At 47.4% G+C, this 16,796-nt stretch overlaps 1 protein-coding gene across 1 annotated transcript in view; it reads left to right on the forward strand.

Annotated features, from left to right (window-relative positions):
* Positions 1-15,490, forward strand: part of MTMR11 (myotubularin related protein 11) — a 57,528-nt gene extending 42,038 nt beyond the window's left edge. Inside the window, exons 11-17 of the mRNA XM_066609180.1 lie at positions 3,350-3,422; positions 6,213-6,283; positions 7,716-7,888; positions 7,986-8,156; positions 8,244-8,483; positions 10,657-10,926; positions 13,436-15,490. Coding sequence (XP_066465277.1) covers positions 3,350-3,422; positions 6,213-6,283; positions 7,716-7,888; positions 7,986-8,156; positions 8,244-8,483; positions 10,657-10,926; positions 13,436-13,591 — 1,154 coding nt within the window. The 3' untranslated portion in view covers positions 13,592-15,490. The remainder of the gene's footprint in view (positions 1-3,349; positions 3,423-6,212; positions 6,284-7,715; positions 7,889-7,985; positions 8,157-8,243; positions 8,484-10,656; positions 10,927-13,435) is intronic.
* The last annotated feature ends 1,306 nt before the right edge of the window (positions 15,491-16,796 follow it).

Below are 16,796 nucleotides of genomic sequence, written 5' to 3' on the forward strand. Positions count from 1 at the left end.
CCTTTAACTCTTTGCCCAGTCATGCATGCCCTACAGGGGAACCCTCCGCCCAATTTAGATTGTAGTTGGCGATTACGGGCCATACACCGATACACAACAAATGTATATTAGACCCTGTAGGTGTCCCTTTACGTGTTCCCCATTTGCCGTACATGAACGTCCCTTTCGTTTGGCAAGTGAAGAGTCCATAATCCAGCCCCAGGCTAATGAGAAACCTTTGTACCTCTGAGCACTCCAGTTAGTAAGTGATGAAACTAGATGAGTGTCAATTAAATTCCCACATTGATCAATCGAGGGTGAGTTATTGCATTTTCATTGAACCAGAGGAAGCCTAAACGGAAGAAGAAAAAAGTAATCTATCTATGAAGTAGGAGTTATCGCTCCCAAGGTACAAACACTTCCCCGACTCCATTTACTGGATCTATATTGTGTCTGCGGGTTAAATAGTTTGACATTAATAGAGACATTTCAGGAAATGACTAATTTATGACTCTCCGCTGTATACAACTGTGGGATGATTAAAGGGCACTTCAACTCAGTATTATTGTTACAGCGCCCACTTCACATGGTACCAAATATGGATGTCAATCCTATCATGGTTCTTCACGGTGCAGATGTTTCAACCCCCCTGTATTCTGGTAGGAGCGTTCCCCTGTGCCCCATGTCACACTGTGAAGGGGAGCAGAACAAGGGAAGTGGCAGCTAATACTTTAATTGCATTGCATGCTCAGAATATTGGTATCAAGCCCATTCAACTACTCCTTTACACGCTACAACCGTTGGGCGCAGAAGCACTCGACAGCCATTCCAGCCGCACGTCTCCATTCACTGCAAACGGGAGTTGCTCAAAGGTTGAGTGAGAAGACTCTGAGTAGTCATTCCATTTCAGTGATCTGAAAAGGAACGACTAGAGACTACTCAGCAACTTCTCGCTCACTTCCCTGCTCTGTGGCCCATAATTACTAATTTGGGCGATTATTATTTGGGCAACTATCAGGTACCTTTAAAGGGATTTTCCAAGCATTTACTAGTCATGACCTATCCTCAGGATAGGCCATCAATAGTTGATTGGCAAGGGTCCACCACTCAGGATCGTTGACAATTAGCTGATCTTCCAGCTGCTGTCAGTGCAGCTGAGCCGGATGTCCATATCGGTGGTCAGAATCGGAAGTGTAATAGAAAGGCCTTCTATTATAATTCTGGGTCTGACCACTGATATGGACATCCGGCCAGAGAATTAGCTGAAGAGCGACAATCTAAAGTAGCTGACCCCACCGATCAACTTTTGATGACCTACCGTGAGGATGGAAAACCAACTGGATATGCCATGAAAGGTCTCCGGCACACTATCGTATTTGAGACTGGGTGCTATCCATGCTAATCCACTCACAGCACACCGCCCTATTATAAGCCTATGAGGTTATGCACATTGACATTTTTTCATATGGACTGACGGTCCGCATTAAAAAACTCCTAGTATGTCCTATTCCTTGCCATTTCACTGACCAGAAGTAGGACATGCCACCATTGCACGCCAATGTATTGTGTCTGTGTAAATCGAAGAGCATACAAACTGCTGTCCGTGTGCTGCCCAATATGAGTTGCACATGAGCCTCTTGGACGCAACTCTCACTCACGATAGGTGCAGATCTCACCTTTGGGAATTGCACTTATATCTGGCTCTAGTCCCCATTGCCTCGGCCCGTCTGCATGCAGTGGCCGGGAGGCCCGAAACAACCAGGCGCACTTTGCTAAGCTGTTTCTTTAATGTAGTATTCTGGAGGAAGGGGGAAACAGGACTCCCCATTTTTGGTATAGGTGTGGATCCCAGTGGTCAGACCCTACCTATCTATACGTTTTTGCCTATCCAGTGGATGGGTGAAAACTTGACAAAACAATCCATATCCGGAATACCACTTTAACTCAAGCAGAAGTGAATAGAAGTTATGAGAACAGTGAAGCACGGTGTTCCATGCTGTTTACGCAACTCCCATTCACTTCTATGAGAGTTATGGAAACAGCGTAGCCCAGCCTCGTTTCAATGTCTCCATCCACCTAGCCATCTTGTAGAATATGGTGTTCCCATGGCGGCCATGTAATTACTGTAAGGCCTCATTCACACCCGCATATTTTGGTTCAACACATGGAAGAGATACAGATCTTGGTTCCCAGTTTTGGAGGCTTCATATTACCTATGAAAGTTTCATATTTGGCTGGAATTGCCAGAAGTTGCAACATTGAAATTTAAATGGGGCAGTTGAGAGGGAACCCCCTTACGTTGGTAGTCGGGGACCTGACAATGGCCCCTAAGGCAGGGTCTAATAGGCTGCCTATCAATGAAACACTGACTGGTATAATACACTGTAATACCGAAGAATGGCAGTGCATTATTACAGCAATCAAAAGACTGCATGCTGAAGTCCCCAAACAGAACTAAATAAAGATATAAAAAAAAGTCAAACTGTAGGGAAGAAATAAAAAAAAAAAATCTATATAAGTAATATAAAAATAAATATTGCCCCATTACACCAATGATTCCCGACCAGGGCGCCGTGGTAGCCTTGTGTGCCATGAGAAGCTTCTAGGGGTGCAGAATGTGAGAGAGAAGGGGAGAGAAAGACGCAAAAAGGACGGAGTGAGAATTTTTTTTTCTGCATGGGTGTCATGAGAGACTTATTATCGCTGCATCCGAAACGACCACTAATTACCTAATGTGTTATTTATCCCACGTGGTAAATGCTATAACAAAAACAACTAAAAATCCAAAATGTTGGCATAGCTGTTTGTCCCACCGCCCAAAAATATGACTAAAAGGAGTAAAAAAAGACCTAAGTGCCTCAAAATGGTACTAATGAAAACTATAAGTTGTCCCAAATCACACATCCTAAGACAAGGGCTACATGACGACTTTTGGCCTCAACCAAAGATCTCTTTGGAGCTCCGCGACGTCGCACTGTCATAGACGTCAATGGGGTCGCGGGGTGGGTCGGAGGTTAATGTGGCCGTCATCCGCATGGTTGTGGAAAGTCCAACCTCGGTGATAGTGCCACGTTGCAGGACTACACAGCGATCTTTGATTATGTGACCCGTGTAGTGGCCAAAAGTCGCAGTGTATCCCCGCCCTAAAACACGCTAGAAAAATAGTTGAAAAATTGTAAAAAATTGCAACAACACGATTATTTTGTAAAAGAGTGTTAATATTGTGCAAAAATAATAAAAGTTAACAAAAAACATAGAAATGTGATATCTCCAGAATTATAACGGCCCGTAAAATGACGTTCATGTTATTTTGGGTTATTTTGGTACCAAAGTCATTGTAAACTCTGAGCAGACTGTTTGCTTCTTCTAGATACCGCTACTCCCGTGCCTAATGAGAAATGGCTGTCCAATCTAGAAGCAACTCGCTGGTTGGATCACGTCAGGTAATTTCTTTAAATCTCCTTTAAAGGGGTTGGACGGAAATTTAACAAAATAGCTGCTGATTGTGGAAACCTGTCCTGGGATTGGTCAATGCATCTCTCAATGGAGTAAAAAGGGGTGGAGCCTAGTGCCACTGGTAGGCTTACCATTCAGCCTAACAAGAACGAAGAGTGTGGTGCTAGACTTTGCCCCTGGCCCATACCTGCTCCATCCAGAGATGCATTCACCCGTCCTTCAGTGGCCGTTTTGTTAGAAAACTTCTTAACCCCTTAGTGATGGAGCTTTTTTGCTTTTTTCCATTTTTGTTTTTTTCCTACTCCCTTTTAAAAAATCGTAGCTCCTTTATTTATCCATCGACGTCGCTGTATGAGGGCTTGTTTTTTGCGGGACGAGTTGTATTTTTCAATGGCACTATTTATTGTACCATATAATTTACTGAAAAACTTTTAAAAAATTCTTAGCGGAGAGAAATGGAAAAAAAACGCCATTCGACCATCTTTCGGTGCGTCCTGTTTCTACAGCACACAAATTGCAACAAAAACGACCTGATATTTTTATTCTATGGGTCGGTACGATTGCTACGATACCAAACTTATATAGTATTTTTTTTGCTGTCGTACTTTTATTTATTTTTTTAAGATATTTAATTTTTTTCAATTATTTTCTGCGGTCATTTTGTGCGCACGATACCTTTTTTATTTTTTCGTCGACGTAGTTCAGCGAGGGCTCATATTTTGCGGGATGTCCTGAAGTTTCTGATAGTATCAATTTGGAATACATACGACTTTTTGATCGCTTTTTATTGCGTTTTTTCTGGGAGACAGGGTAACTAAAAAAGTGTATTTCTGCGTTCTTTTTTTTTTTTTTCAGACGACGTTCACCATGCGGGAAAAATAATGCACTACTTTGATAGATCAGACTTTTACGGACGCGGCGATACCAAAAACATATTTATATTTTATGATTTTGATTTTTTAATAATGGATATGGCAAAAGGGGGGTGATTTAAACTTTTATAACTTTTTTTTTTTTAACAATTAAAAAAACTTTATTGATTATTTTTTTTACATTACTTTGAAGTCCCCCTGGGGGACTTTAACATGCTATGCTTTGATCGCTCCTGCAGTATGACGTAATGCTATAGCATTACGTCATACTGCTTTTTTACAGGCAGTCTTTCAAGCCACCCTGTGTGGATGGCTTGATAGGCAGTCTGCTAAGGCAGCCCTGGGGCCATTCATTAGGCCCCCCGGCTGCCACGACACCTGCACGGCTCCCCCGATCTCACCGCGGGGGGGTTGTGCGGGACCCCCAAACAGCGTTCGGGGGATTTAAATGCCGCTGTCAGAATTGACAGCGGCATTTAAAGGGTTAATAGCTGCGATTGGCCGGACGGCCGAGCACAGCTATTGCCCGTTGGTGTCAGCTGTAATAAACAGCTGATGCCCGCGCTGTATGGAGGGAGATAGCGCCGCTACCTCCCTCCATACACGTCCTGCAACAGCAGGACGTAGTTTTACTAAGGGGTTAAAATTTGGAGGCCCCTTTCACATTGGCCTCTTATAACAGTGCAGCAGGGTTATAAGACTAGTTGATATGGTATGTGTCATGCATATCTACCACGGTGGCGCAGGTTAGCAGGGAGGACAGTATCTATGTGTTCCCTGCCGACCCCACTTAGAGATCACTGATGAAAATCTAAGGGCTTGTTCACATCAGTGCTTGGGGTTTCTGTTTTATTTCTGCACTGAAGGTGCAGGAAACTGCACCCCCTGGCTGATCGGAACAGTCATATGACGGAACGAACAGCGCAGAACCACCCCATTGACTATAATGGGTTTCATTTGGTTTCCATGTTGATGTGAACAAGCCCTAATGACAACAGCCCCTTGGTCACTATTAGCTGTGATCTGTATGCACAGACACAGAGGGCACACGTTGCGTCTTCTCTGCATCCCTTCAAGCCCCTATCTGCAGAAGGAATCCCCGTAGTCATTACCGAAATCGCAGGATTCCCCAGCAATATGACTGTTGTGTTTGGTGCTCTTTGTGACAAGGAACTGATTATTTTAAGGTCCCTATGGCACTACAGGACCTGCCTATCATTGTGACAGCCCAATCCTGCTGCCTGCACCGTGCAATCAAACACAGCACATAAGACCTGGCCTTTTAGTCTATTAACTTACAGGGAGTGGCCAGGATGGGGTTAAACTTCAACAAATTGCTATATGTCATGGATTCCAGCACAGGAAAGCTATAACCCCCCACCTCACTAGCATGTTCCATCCTATCCCTACAATTTAAAGGGGCTGCCCAGTTGTAAATTATTGATGGTCTGTCCTCAGCAGAAGTCATCAATAGTAGATTGACGGGGGATTGTTGACCAGGCCCCCTGACAGCTGATGCACTTATGTACTGAACTGAATTCTGCAGGTAGTTGACAGCTCTGTTCTTAGTGTAGTGACCAAGCTTAGTATTGCAGGCCAACTTCCTATTGAAATGAATGGGAATTTGTTTGCAATACCAAGCTTGGCCACTGCAGTGGGAACGGAGCTGTCTGCTTCCTGAAGAAATCAGCTCAGTACACAAACATGCTGGCCTGGCAAACAGCTCATCAGCATGTGTCCCAGGTAGTGGACCCCCACCAATCTACTATTGATGATCTGTCCTGAGAATAGGCCATCAATAGTTTACGACTGAACAACCCCTTTAAGAAGGGCTATACTCTGATCTGTGTGATTATGGCATGGCTGCATATTACACATATACATGCTCTCTCATCTCCGTTGCAGGTCTTGTCTGAAGAAAGCCAGTGAAGTCTCCATGTTGTTGAGCGAACGGAATCGATCTGTTGTTCTCCAAGGTACACTACAGCCTACAGTAATCAATCAGACGGGTCTATAGTTGGGGGACCAGCCATGACCCCTCTACCTGCCACTAGGGCTTGGCTTTGTTTGGATGATGCCCTATGTAGTACCGTAACCGCTTCCTTATGGCGCACCATATAATGTCCGTTCATATAATGTACAAATAACCGTACCACGCAGTGCATAGCTTTGCCACATAACACAGTCAATAAAACGTATAGGTTAGTGAAAGATTAGGGGGTGCAAGCTCTGGGGCCCAGGCCGTTAGGGCCAGTCGCACCTGCTGTAGTAGAGACAGGAGATGTACTGCACAGGGTCACACACCCTTAAAGGGGTTGTCCGGACTTTCACTATTGATGACCTATGCTCAGTATAGATCATCAATAGTTGACCAGTGGGAATCTGCCGCTTGGGATCCCTATCGATCAATTGACTCCTAAGCCTTTGCTGAAAGCAGATAGTATTGTCCATATTGCGACCCAGTTTGGTAGTGCAGACACAGCAGTCCCCATTATATTCCATGGTGGCTGTGCCTGTAGTACATGACCGGGGCGCATCCATACAGATGGCGCTCTCTGCTTCCACCTCTATCCAGCTGCACGGCGATCAGCTGGACATAGGATGGAGATCCCGAACGGTGGATCCCAGCTGATCAACTATTGATGATTGATTCTGAAGATCAACAGTAAAAGTCCCAGACAACCCCTTTAAGGCTGTTCTTGTCTGCAACATTGATTTACAACTAACGGTATATTAAAAGGGGTTGTGAAATCATACACAACCTCTTTCAGCATCACCTATGGCGAACAGCCCAGGTCTTGGAAGCCCCCACCAGATATAGCTGGAGGAGACCATAGCCCACCATATTTTTTCTACAGGAGCATGGTAGGATGGCCGTTCAGATGAATGGCCATCAAAAAGGATGCGGGAACAGGATCGGCTCTTATGAGCAGCTCTACATTCTGAATCGTGGAGGACCCCTAGTCAGGCGTATGAAGAGGGGTTGGCGAAATGCCTTTAAAAATATGGAATCAAAGTTTTCTCAATCCTTAGGGGGCTTCCAAATGCCATCATTTCATGGCCCCACATCTCAACTACCAGGATAAAACAGGAGCAAAGCCTATAATCTTAGATATGCCTGATGTTCTTCAGCCATTTACCTAAATCAGTACAGCCCTACAAGATGGACCGCCACTGGTGCCAAGATACCAGTGCCGTGGGCTGTCAAGAGATTATGGCCACAACTGTCAGGAGAATTGGGCTTCCATGACACCAGTCGACCGATTCTTTTGACCGCTGTCTCCACAGACTTCATCCAAGAGGCGGCCCTTTCCTTGAACGTCTGTGGACGTTACGGAAGGAGGTGAGCCAGGACTGTTTTGTCCTTTACTGTATTATAAGGTGTATTTATCCTCCATCACACCGCAGAGCCCGAGGACCGGGATGTAAACTGTCTGCTGGCATCGTTGGTGCAGGTGCTTTCGGACCCTTACTCAAGGACTCTGTCTGGCTTCCAGAGTTTGGTTCAGAAGGAATGGGTATCGGCCGGCCACCCCTTCATGCAGAGGATCAATCACTTCAAGCAATCGGACAAGGAAGAAGTGAGTGGCTATGGCTGTTATTTCTTACCGAATCAGATGGAACCGGTCAAAAATGGCCAGAATGACTTACCCATCTGGTTCCTTCTCCCTCTTGCAGTCCCCGGTGTTTTTGCTGTTCCTGGACTGTGTCTGGCAGTGTTTGCAGCAGTACCCGACCGCCTTCGAGTTCACCGAGTCTTACCTCCTGGCTCTTCATGACAGTACCTACAACCTCTTCTGCAGCACCTTCACGCACAACTGTCCCTGGGACCGCATCAGAGGCAGCCAGGTAATGTCCAGAGGAGATGTCACACCTGTCCCGTTCTACTAGTGTACAATGGGTGCGATGACTCAATACCCGCCTTGTTGTTTTCAGCGGCACTCCTCTAGTCAGACGTACACGCCGATAAACGGCTGGAGGGACATTGTGCGCGAGAAGGTATTACTGAATGGGGACTACAAGTCGGTGGAAGAGGTGAAGTCAGCTCCGCCAACGGTTTGGGAATGGAGCTTGTTTTACCATCACTCACGTAGGCAGCAGTTCCGCAATCCTTTGTATCGCATCAGGCAACAAGCAGTATTAAACGGCAACGGGGTCATGCATAACGCCGACAAGGTGAGCCGACGGGTATGTGAAAATGTGATTAAAGGGGAAGTGAAAACAATGGGCAGTAAAATAATGTCTGGTGCTCTGCCCCTACCCATGGTGATGCCACGTCAGGCACCGGGCCTGGTCAAGAAGAGGGCCTCATCCGGGAAACACTTGTTTATAGAGCCCCTATAGCCTATTCTAGGTATCGTCTGATCCCCGTGGTTGTACCCCCACCTGCAGCATGAGTATGCCATGAATAATATTTGTCTGAATATCCCTTTAACCCCTTTATGACCAGCCATTTTTGTTTATTTTTAACTCCCTGCTTTAAAAAAAAAGCAAAAAATCATAACTTTTTTTTTTCCACCAACATACATTCCCTTTTTTTTTTTTTGTGGGACCAGTTGTATTTTTTTAATGGTACCGTTTAGCGTATTAAAAAACTTTTGGGGGTGAATGAAAAGAAATCCTGGGGGTTATGGTGTACAGGGTGCAGTAAAAATGACGTATTACCTTAAGGCCCTCTTCAAACTATTTGCACGCGCATCACCATTTTTTAGCGCGCAGTACTGTTCACTTTTTGCACCCAGAAGACGTTAATTCTCAAACAAAGATGTTGTCATTGAAATTACTAATTCGTCTACCGAGTTCCAGATGTGTTCTTTTTCCAGCGGAATTAGGGCTCATTCACACGAGAGTAGTGATTTTCGGTCAGCCGTGCCACAACGTGACTGTAAATCGCATGAATGGGCACACAAAAATGCCGTTTGTACATGTGTTAAGACTGTCCGGGCATGGCGAGTATACGCCACGCTCGGAATGCCATTGGGCGGGGGGAGACAGTTTAGTTCTGCAAAACTGCCTCCCCGTTTCCGTCCCCAGCGCTAGTGTGCTAAGCTCCCGCCACCTTTCTGCCCCTTGTTGGAATCCAGCAATGGGAGGGGGCGGGACGGGAGCCCTGTCCTGCCTCCTCCCATTGCAAACAGCTGGCAAGGGGTGGAGAGGAGGAGGGATGGGGTGGGAGTTTAGCAGACACGCTGCTAAACTCTTTCCCACCTCCTTTCTCCGGCAGATGTCATAGACTCCCATAGGAGTCTATGGCAGTGACCGACGTATTCCAGCCAGAAGATAGTTCCTGAACTATCTTTCCTAGCCAGCGTAAAAGCTATAATGCCGCAGGAATACGCCCATCTGAACTGATGCACTGTAAACCAATGCATCAGATAGGCAGTGTATATCTGCCGGTTGATATATGCTTGTGTGAATAAAGCCTTATACAGTGTTTTCTGCATCGCCTTGTATGTTGCACATCCCCATTGACTTCTATGGGGACCGCAGGATGATAGAGCATGCTGAGTTTTGGGGGGGGTTTGTGCCACCAAAATGCACTGGAAAATACACACATGTGACTGATGTGAAGTTAGCTGGTTGTATTCTTTGCGTGTTGCTTGCGCACATACGTGTTAATCCAGCCATATTCTGTGGATCAATGTGAATGGCGCTGCGTGAGGGCTCGTGTTTTGCGGAGCGAGCTGTAGATTCCTTTGGTACTATTTTAGTGTACATACGACATTTGGATTGCTTTTCATTACATTTTTTTCTTTGGAGACAGGGTGACAATAAAAGCAGACTTTTATGTACACGGCAATACTTAGTATGTTTTAGGCCATCTTAACATAGATCTCTGCATATTCTGTTCCTCTGTTGTTCCTCCTAGAAATGTAGGAATAACTTGACAATTGGGCATTACCTGCTGTTCCTGGATACTCTGTCATTGTCCAATCAGTGCCAGACTCTGTAGGGAGTAGTAACAATGTATTAATACATTTCCAGGAAGAATAACAGAGGAATAACACAACATAGAATTTTAAGGTAAAATGCTGCAAAATTGTCATTACCTTGAGAACACCAGCATATACTAGGACAGCTGATAGTTCTGCTACATGGTTACTTTGACTGAAGATCGATATGTCATTGTAGTCAATGGAGTCACAGTGGAACTTACAAGTTGTCATGACCCACAGATTGCAAAAAAAAAATTTTTAAATATTAACCTTGGCGCAATGTGACCCCATCGACTTCAATGAGAGTGTTAGGTCATCTTTGGTCGCGCGGCCGTGTAGTCCTAGTGGTGGTTCACTCTTCAGGTGCCCGATCATACTACTGACACATTCATTGACTTTTCTTCTTCCTCAAGCTGGATGTCTCCAACGCCTGCAACGTGTATCTACTTTCCAAGGGCGTGCTCGTCTTACAGTCTCCATTCTTCCCAAGAAAGAGTGTGACCGTGTCCAAGAGAGGGGGGCGCCGCTCCCAGTCCGTGGAGAGCTTGCTGGAAGAAGAGAAGCAATTGAGGAGCAACATCTCGTCGGAGCAATCCATGGCGGACCTTCTACTTCCCCTGTGTGTGGCGCCCTGGGTCCGGCTGTGGACACGCTGCTACCTGCGCTGCGCCACCGACGTCCAGGTAAGACTCTGTATTTTTACAGGATGCGCCCAAACCGTAAATGAGTAATTTTATGGTTTTATGGAACTACGTTGATACTTTTAGCCCATGTAGGTCTTCTGAATGTGCGTGGAGAGCCAATTCTTCCTCTATGGGAAGGTGACGATCACCACAGTTGTCAATCAGTGATGGTGCCGGCTGTTAACCATCTAAAGGCCATTGTCAATTCTGAAAATGGCCTTCAAATACCCAGATCGTTGTCCAGGGGTCCCAAATGGCCCCCCACAATGCCATTGTTCAGTTACCCTGGAAGCTGGGTGTCTTCTGAGAGCCCCAGGGTGTAATTGCAGATTGCCTATTAAGCCATGACTGTGGTGTGGCTTCATTGTCTATCAGAACGCGGTATAAAGTAACAAGTCGCAACACGTCCTATCTTTGGGCGCACTCTCGCATCACATCTCTCAATGGTGTTGGTGGCATCATCGCACCGCGTGCCAGGTGTATGCAAGGTGATGCCAGGTTTCACCCCCATCGAAAATAATGGGAGAAGCTCTGCGATCCTGTCAGCCGCGGCGGAGGAGCGCTGCTTCACCGAAGTAATGATGTTGGCATGATTCATGGCCCGATATCGCCCTCGCCCCGGTGAGGTTGGCCTTAGGGAGGAATATTATGGGGTTGTTTGGGGAAGTCAGTTTTCAATTTTAGAGCCACATCGCTTAAAACAACACGGGCGAGGGTGATGTCGGGTCGTGAAACTTGGCCTGATATGGCGCTCACCACCATGCGGATGCGAGGCGTTGTTGTATCAAAGCCTCCTTGCATCACTTTGGGTAAGTAGCGCTCCTCCGCCGCGGCTGACAGGATCGCGGAGCTTCTCCCACTGTTTGCCCCACTCGCGTGCACCTAGCATGTGGGGCAACGCTGCCGCCAACTCCAGTGGGGAAACATCGCTCACGAGTATGACCCCATTCAGAAGAATCGGGTTCATATCCGTGCGAGGTCCGGGCGTCTCGCCAAACACAAATCTCACATGAGAATCCAGCCTGAAACGAATCTGGACGCCGAAAACCGTTACCGACGAAGCATCAGCGACCGCCGCTCTGGCCTCACCCATCAGGAACTGTCTTCGGTACTCCAGATTTGGGTTTATGAGCAACAGAACCTGTTTTTTGTTGTTTGGAAAGAGGTGGTAATTCAAGGTAAGGTTGGGCGGCCTTCATTGAAATCTGCGGCGATGACTCGTGTGCGTCCTTCACCTGACATAAGGACAAACGCCATATGGTCTGCCTGAGAGAACGCCATCATTCACATTGCCTGTAATGAAGACAAACCACTGAGTTATCAGGAGAACTAATAAAGTTATGTTAAAATGAAGCGCCCCGTTGTTTTACTGGTGACATCCACTACCTGTTTGGTGTATCACACCCCTACTTTCTCATTGAGTTGAATCCAAGATGTCAGAATTCAAAATGGCCGTCATGTTGGTGACATGGTCCAACAGGTTTCCCTCTTTCTCAGCAGCTTGTATACAAAATTGGATCACCGTCTGCCAAATCATTTTCACTCTCTATGGTTGTTTCCACCCTTTTGAGCCCCCTGTATATCTGTCTGACATATTCAGTGTCCTTCTTCTTCTTCTTCGGTCTCTTTTCTGGTTTTCTCATTTCCTGTAGGCTTCTCACACGCATTCAGCTGATGCTTCCTGTAAGGTTCTACTTCTCACCGTCTTCACACACCTACAAATAACTTTCGCACATTGTCCTTCAGGGCACAGCGGCTTTGGTAAGGATATAGTTGTCCTGTAGGAGCCTGCCCCCTGCTGGTGCATAACCTCAACAGCATCTTCCAAGGACAAGTTGGGCTGTGAGGCCCGTGTAAAGTTTGTGTCTTTATTTCTGTTGTTTAGCTCCGAGCCAACAATTTCGGCCAGGACATGGACTCGTCTACAGTTACATCCTTGGTGCATGAGGTTTGTATGGAGCGGGAGCTGATCCCACTCCATACATAGAAGTTAACCGTTTAAATGCTGCTAACAATTCTGACAGTGATACTTAAGTGTTAGGGGTCTCGAATGTCCCCCCCCCCCCCCCTCCCCCCCCATGCGATGAGATTGAGAGGTGTCATTTGGCTACCATGGCTGCTATAACTAAAAAGCTATCAAGAGATGCCTTTGGCAAAACCTTGTATAATGTAATACTATGGTATTGCATTATACTGTATGAGCGATCAAAATGATCTCAAGTTCAAGTCCCCTATGGGGACAAAAAAAAAAGTGTAAAGATGAGTAAAAAAATAAAGTTTAATTAATTATTTGAGAAATTAAAAGGTGATTGAAGTTTAAAAAAACAACTTTTGCTGTATTTATAATAATAAATAAAGCAATTGGTATTGCCGTGTCCGTTTATGGATTACTGGCACTGTTACCGGCTGAATAGCAACCCGAGGCATAACACAGTGTATCAGGTTTGAAATGCTTATTTAAAAAATGTATACGACCCTTTAACAACTCCCGTTCTCTTCTCCCCGGTAGGGTGACAACCAGCGCCCCCCAGTGGCCAGCCTAGCTGAAGAACTAAAAACGCTTGAAGACAAACTGAAGAAGCTCCGTGTAAACAGCCAGGATCAGAGACATAATGGTTCAGTCCAGTCCGACGTAAATGGCGTCTCCTCCTCACCGTACCGATAGCAGATGCTGCCAGGAGCTGCGCCATTTCTAGACAGAAACCCTGCGTCCTGTAAGGACTGAGACCGTGAACGTTGGAGGAATCGCGTCTTCCGTCACAGCATCACAACTTTTGGAACTTTTCCTGTAGCAAAATATTTCATTGGACACTCTGGAAGCTCCTTGAATGAAGCTCTTCCTCGGCCAAGAGCGAGTTGTAATGCCGCCCCCTCCACCATAGGGCTCATGCACCCGGGGGTCTGTGAGCTGCGCCCACCATACTCAGACGCAACTCGCATCGCACAACCCATGAACATGCCCGGCTGCTGTGCGCGAACCGCGGGCAGTGGATATTGCATGTCTGATTCCGCTTTGTGATACGGACCAGAACATTTTTTTTCACGCCTAACTGGCTATAATGGGTCCGAGTACCATCCATGAAACACACGGATGGCACATGGACTGAACATATGTTTGCGTGTACAAGCCCTTATTGTCTGGCATTTTAAAATGCGTTGGTTTTTATGTTTTTTTTTAAAAGATGTATTTTGGGCGTTTTTCGCGTTAAAACTCCTGACATTAAAAAAGCAGGCAATTAAAGGGCCACTCCGGGGATTTTGTTTTCTCATTCATTATGTAGCTATTCCCCCAGTGAACTTGTGTTACCTTCGTTAGTCATTTCTTTCTGCCTGCATTTCCCGGCCTTTTTCCTCAGATGGTCATGTGATCTCAATGCTGAACAGCTCAGATCTACTTGGGGTTATACTGTTGGATACTAGTCAACTTCATGGTCCGAGTGATGCTGCTGCATGAATCCTACATGACTCCAAACTGTCTAGAAGGGGACACAGAGACTCCTGTCACAGTTACTGATGATGATTGCACAGCTCCTGTCACACAGGTATACTAGAGGAGATCACAGATCATCCTCCTCACTGTGTACTCATGGGCTGTAGCTTATTTAGGTGATCTATAGAAGGTAATGATAATCCATCTCTCCCACCCCCAGCAAGCAGAAATGCTACAACCTCAGTTAATGCTGTGCTGATGCATCATGGGATACATTTGAAAGTGAAAGTAAAAAATCTCACTCTCAAGAAGATGTCTGATAAGTATCAGACAGGGGGCTGCACTGCATGAAAGTTGTTGGAGGACCCCTGAGTGTGACAAGCAATAAGATAATGGGGACAGGGATAGAAAAATGTGTTTTCGCCGGAGTGGCCCTTTAAGGTGTATGTTCACACGTTGCAGATCTGCTGCAGAGGAAAATCCTCAGCGGCAAATCTGCACAAATGGTAGAGACTTTGTTGTATCTTCACTGCGCATCCCACCCCCTCCATTTGAAGGGATAAAATCCACAGTAAACATCCACAGCATAGATTGACCTGCGGCGGATTTAGAGGGCTCGTCCGGGTGCAAAATCACTTTTTAAAATTAGAGCCAAATGAGTGAAAACAATAAAACAAACACAATCCAGTTCTCAAGCTCCGCGATTCTCAGCAGGGTCAGCGTTCCGGACTCCTGGCATCATGGCACCCAGGAGGTAAGCGCTGATGCCAGGAGAATAGGCAGTGAGGCTGCGGCCTCTGATTGGTAGGCAGCGGTCACCTGACTTCCACTGTCAAAAGAGAGCATAAATCTCGCATGATTTTCTTGGCTGTGTGAAAGTGGCCTGACGGGGGGTTCAGAGATGCAAAACTGTGACCCATTTCCGGGGCTGTAATAAAGTAACAAAAGAGCAATACTTACACGTTTTAGCCCAAAAATGCTGTAATGTCGCAGATATGGTTTTTATCCGCACACGGACACTTACCGCAGAAACTCCTTTATGGGGGCTGGAGCCGCGGTGACTCGTTATGGGGGCTGGAGCCGCGGTGACTCGTTATGGGGGCTGGAGCCGCGGTGACTCGTTTATGGGGGCTGGAGCCGCAGTGACTCGTTATGGGGGCTGGAGCCGCGGTAACTCGTTATGGGGGCTGGAGCCGCGGTAACTCGTTATGGGGGCTGGAGCCGCGGTGACTCGTTATGGGGGCTGGAGCCGCGGTGACTCGTTATGGGGCCTGGAGCCGCGGTGACTCGTTATGGGGCCTGGAGCCGCGGTGACTCGTTATGGGGGCTGGAGCCGCGGTGACTCGTTATGAGGGCTGGAGCCACAGAAACTCCTTTATGGGGGCTGGAGCCGCGGTGACTCGTTATGGGGGCTGGAGCCGCGGTGACTCGTTATGGGGGCTGGAGCCGTGGTGACTCGTTATGGGGGCTGGAGCCGCGGTGACTCGTTATGGGGGCTGGAGCTGCGGTAACTCGTTATGGGGGCTGGAGCCGCGGTAACTCGTTATGGGGACTGGAGCCGCGGTGACTCGTTATGGGGACTGGAGCCGCGGTGACTCGTTATGGGGGCTGGAGCCGCAGTGACTCGTTATGGGGGCTGGAGCCGCGGTAACTCGTTATGGGGGCTGGAGCCGCGGTAACTCGTTATGGGGACTGGAGCCGCGGTGACTCGTTATGGGGGCTGGGGCTGCAGTGACTCGTTATGGGGGCTGGGGCCGCGGTGACTCGTTATGGGGGCTGGAGCCGCGGTGACTCGTTATGGGGGCTGGAGCCGCGGTGACTCGTTATGGGGGCTGGAGCCGCGGTGACTCGTTATGAGGGCTGGAGCCACAGAAACTCCTTTATGGGGGCTGGAGCCGCGGTGACTCGTTATGGGGGCTGGAGCCGCGGTGACTCGTTATGGGGGCTGGAGCCGCGGTGACTCGTTATGGGGGCTGGAGCCGCGGTGACTCGTTATGGGGGCTGGAGCCGCAGTGACTCGTTATGGGGGCTGGAGCCGCGGTGACTCGTTATGGGGCCTGGAGCCGCGGTGACTCGTTATGGGGCCTGGAGCCGCGGTGACTCGTTATGGGGCCTGGAGCCGCGGTGACTCGTTATGGGGGCTGGAGCCGCAGTGACTTGTTATGGGGGCTGGAGCCGCGGTGACTCGTTATGGGGGCTGGAGCCGCGGTGACTCGTTTATCGCTGTTTTACTGCTGTCTGGATAGGGTCTTGGATTTGATAAAACGTGATGAGTGGAGGGCTGATATTTCATGGTTTTTGGTTTTTTTGTATTTTTTTTTAACGTTAAAATGGATTTGTCTTCCTGTAGAATAATATGCTTCCTGTACGCCGACCGCCTGGGAGATGACGCGTGCGGTACGTTGTCCAGCGCTCTCTGCTCGCCTGTATATTTTTGTAG

This window comes from Eleutherodactylus coqui, chromosome 6, assembly GCF_035609145.1.
Source record: "Eleutherodactylus coqui strain aEleCoq1 chromosome 6, aEleCoq1.hap1, whole genome shotgun sequence".
In the NCBI taxonomy this organism is placed as follows: Eukaryota; Metazoa; Chordata; class Amphibia; order Anura; family Eleutherodactylidae; genus Eleutherodactylus; species Eleutherodactylus coqui.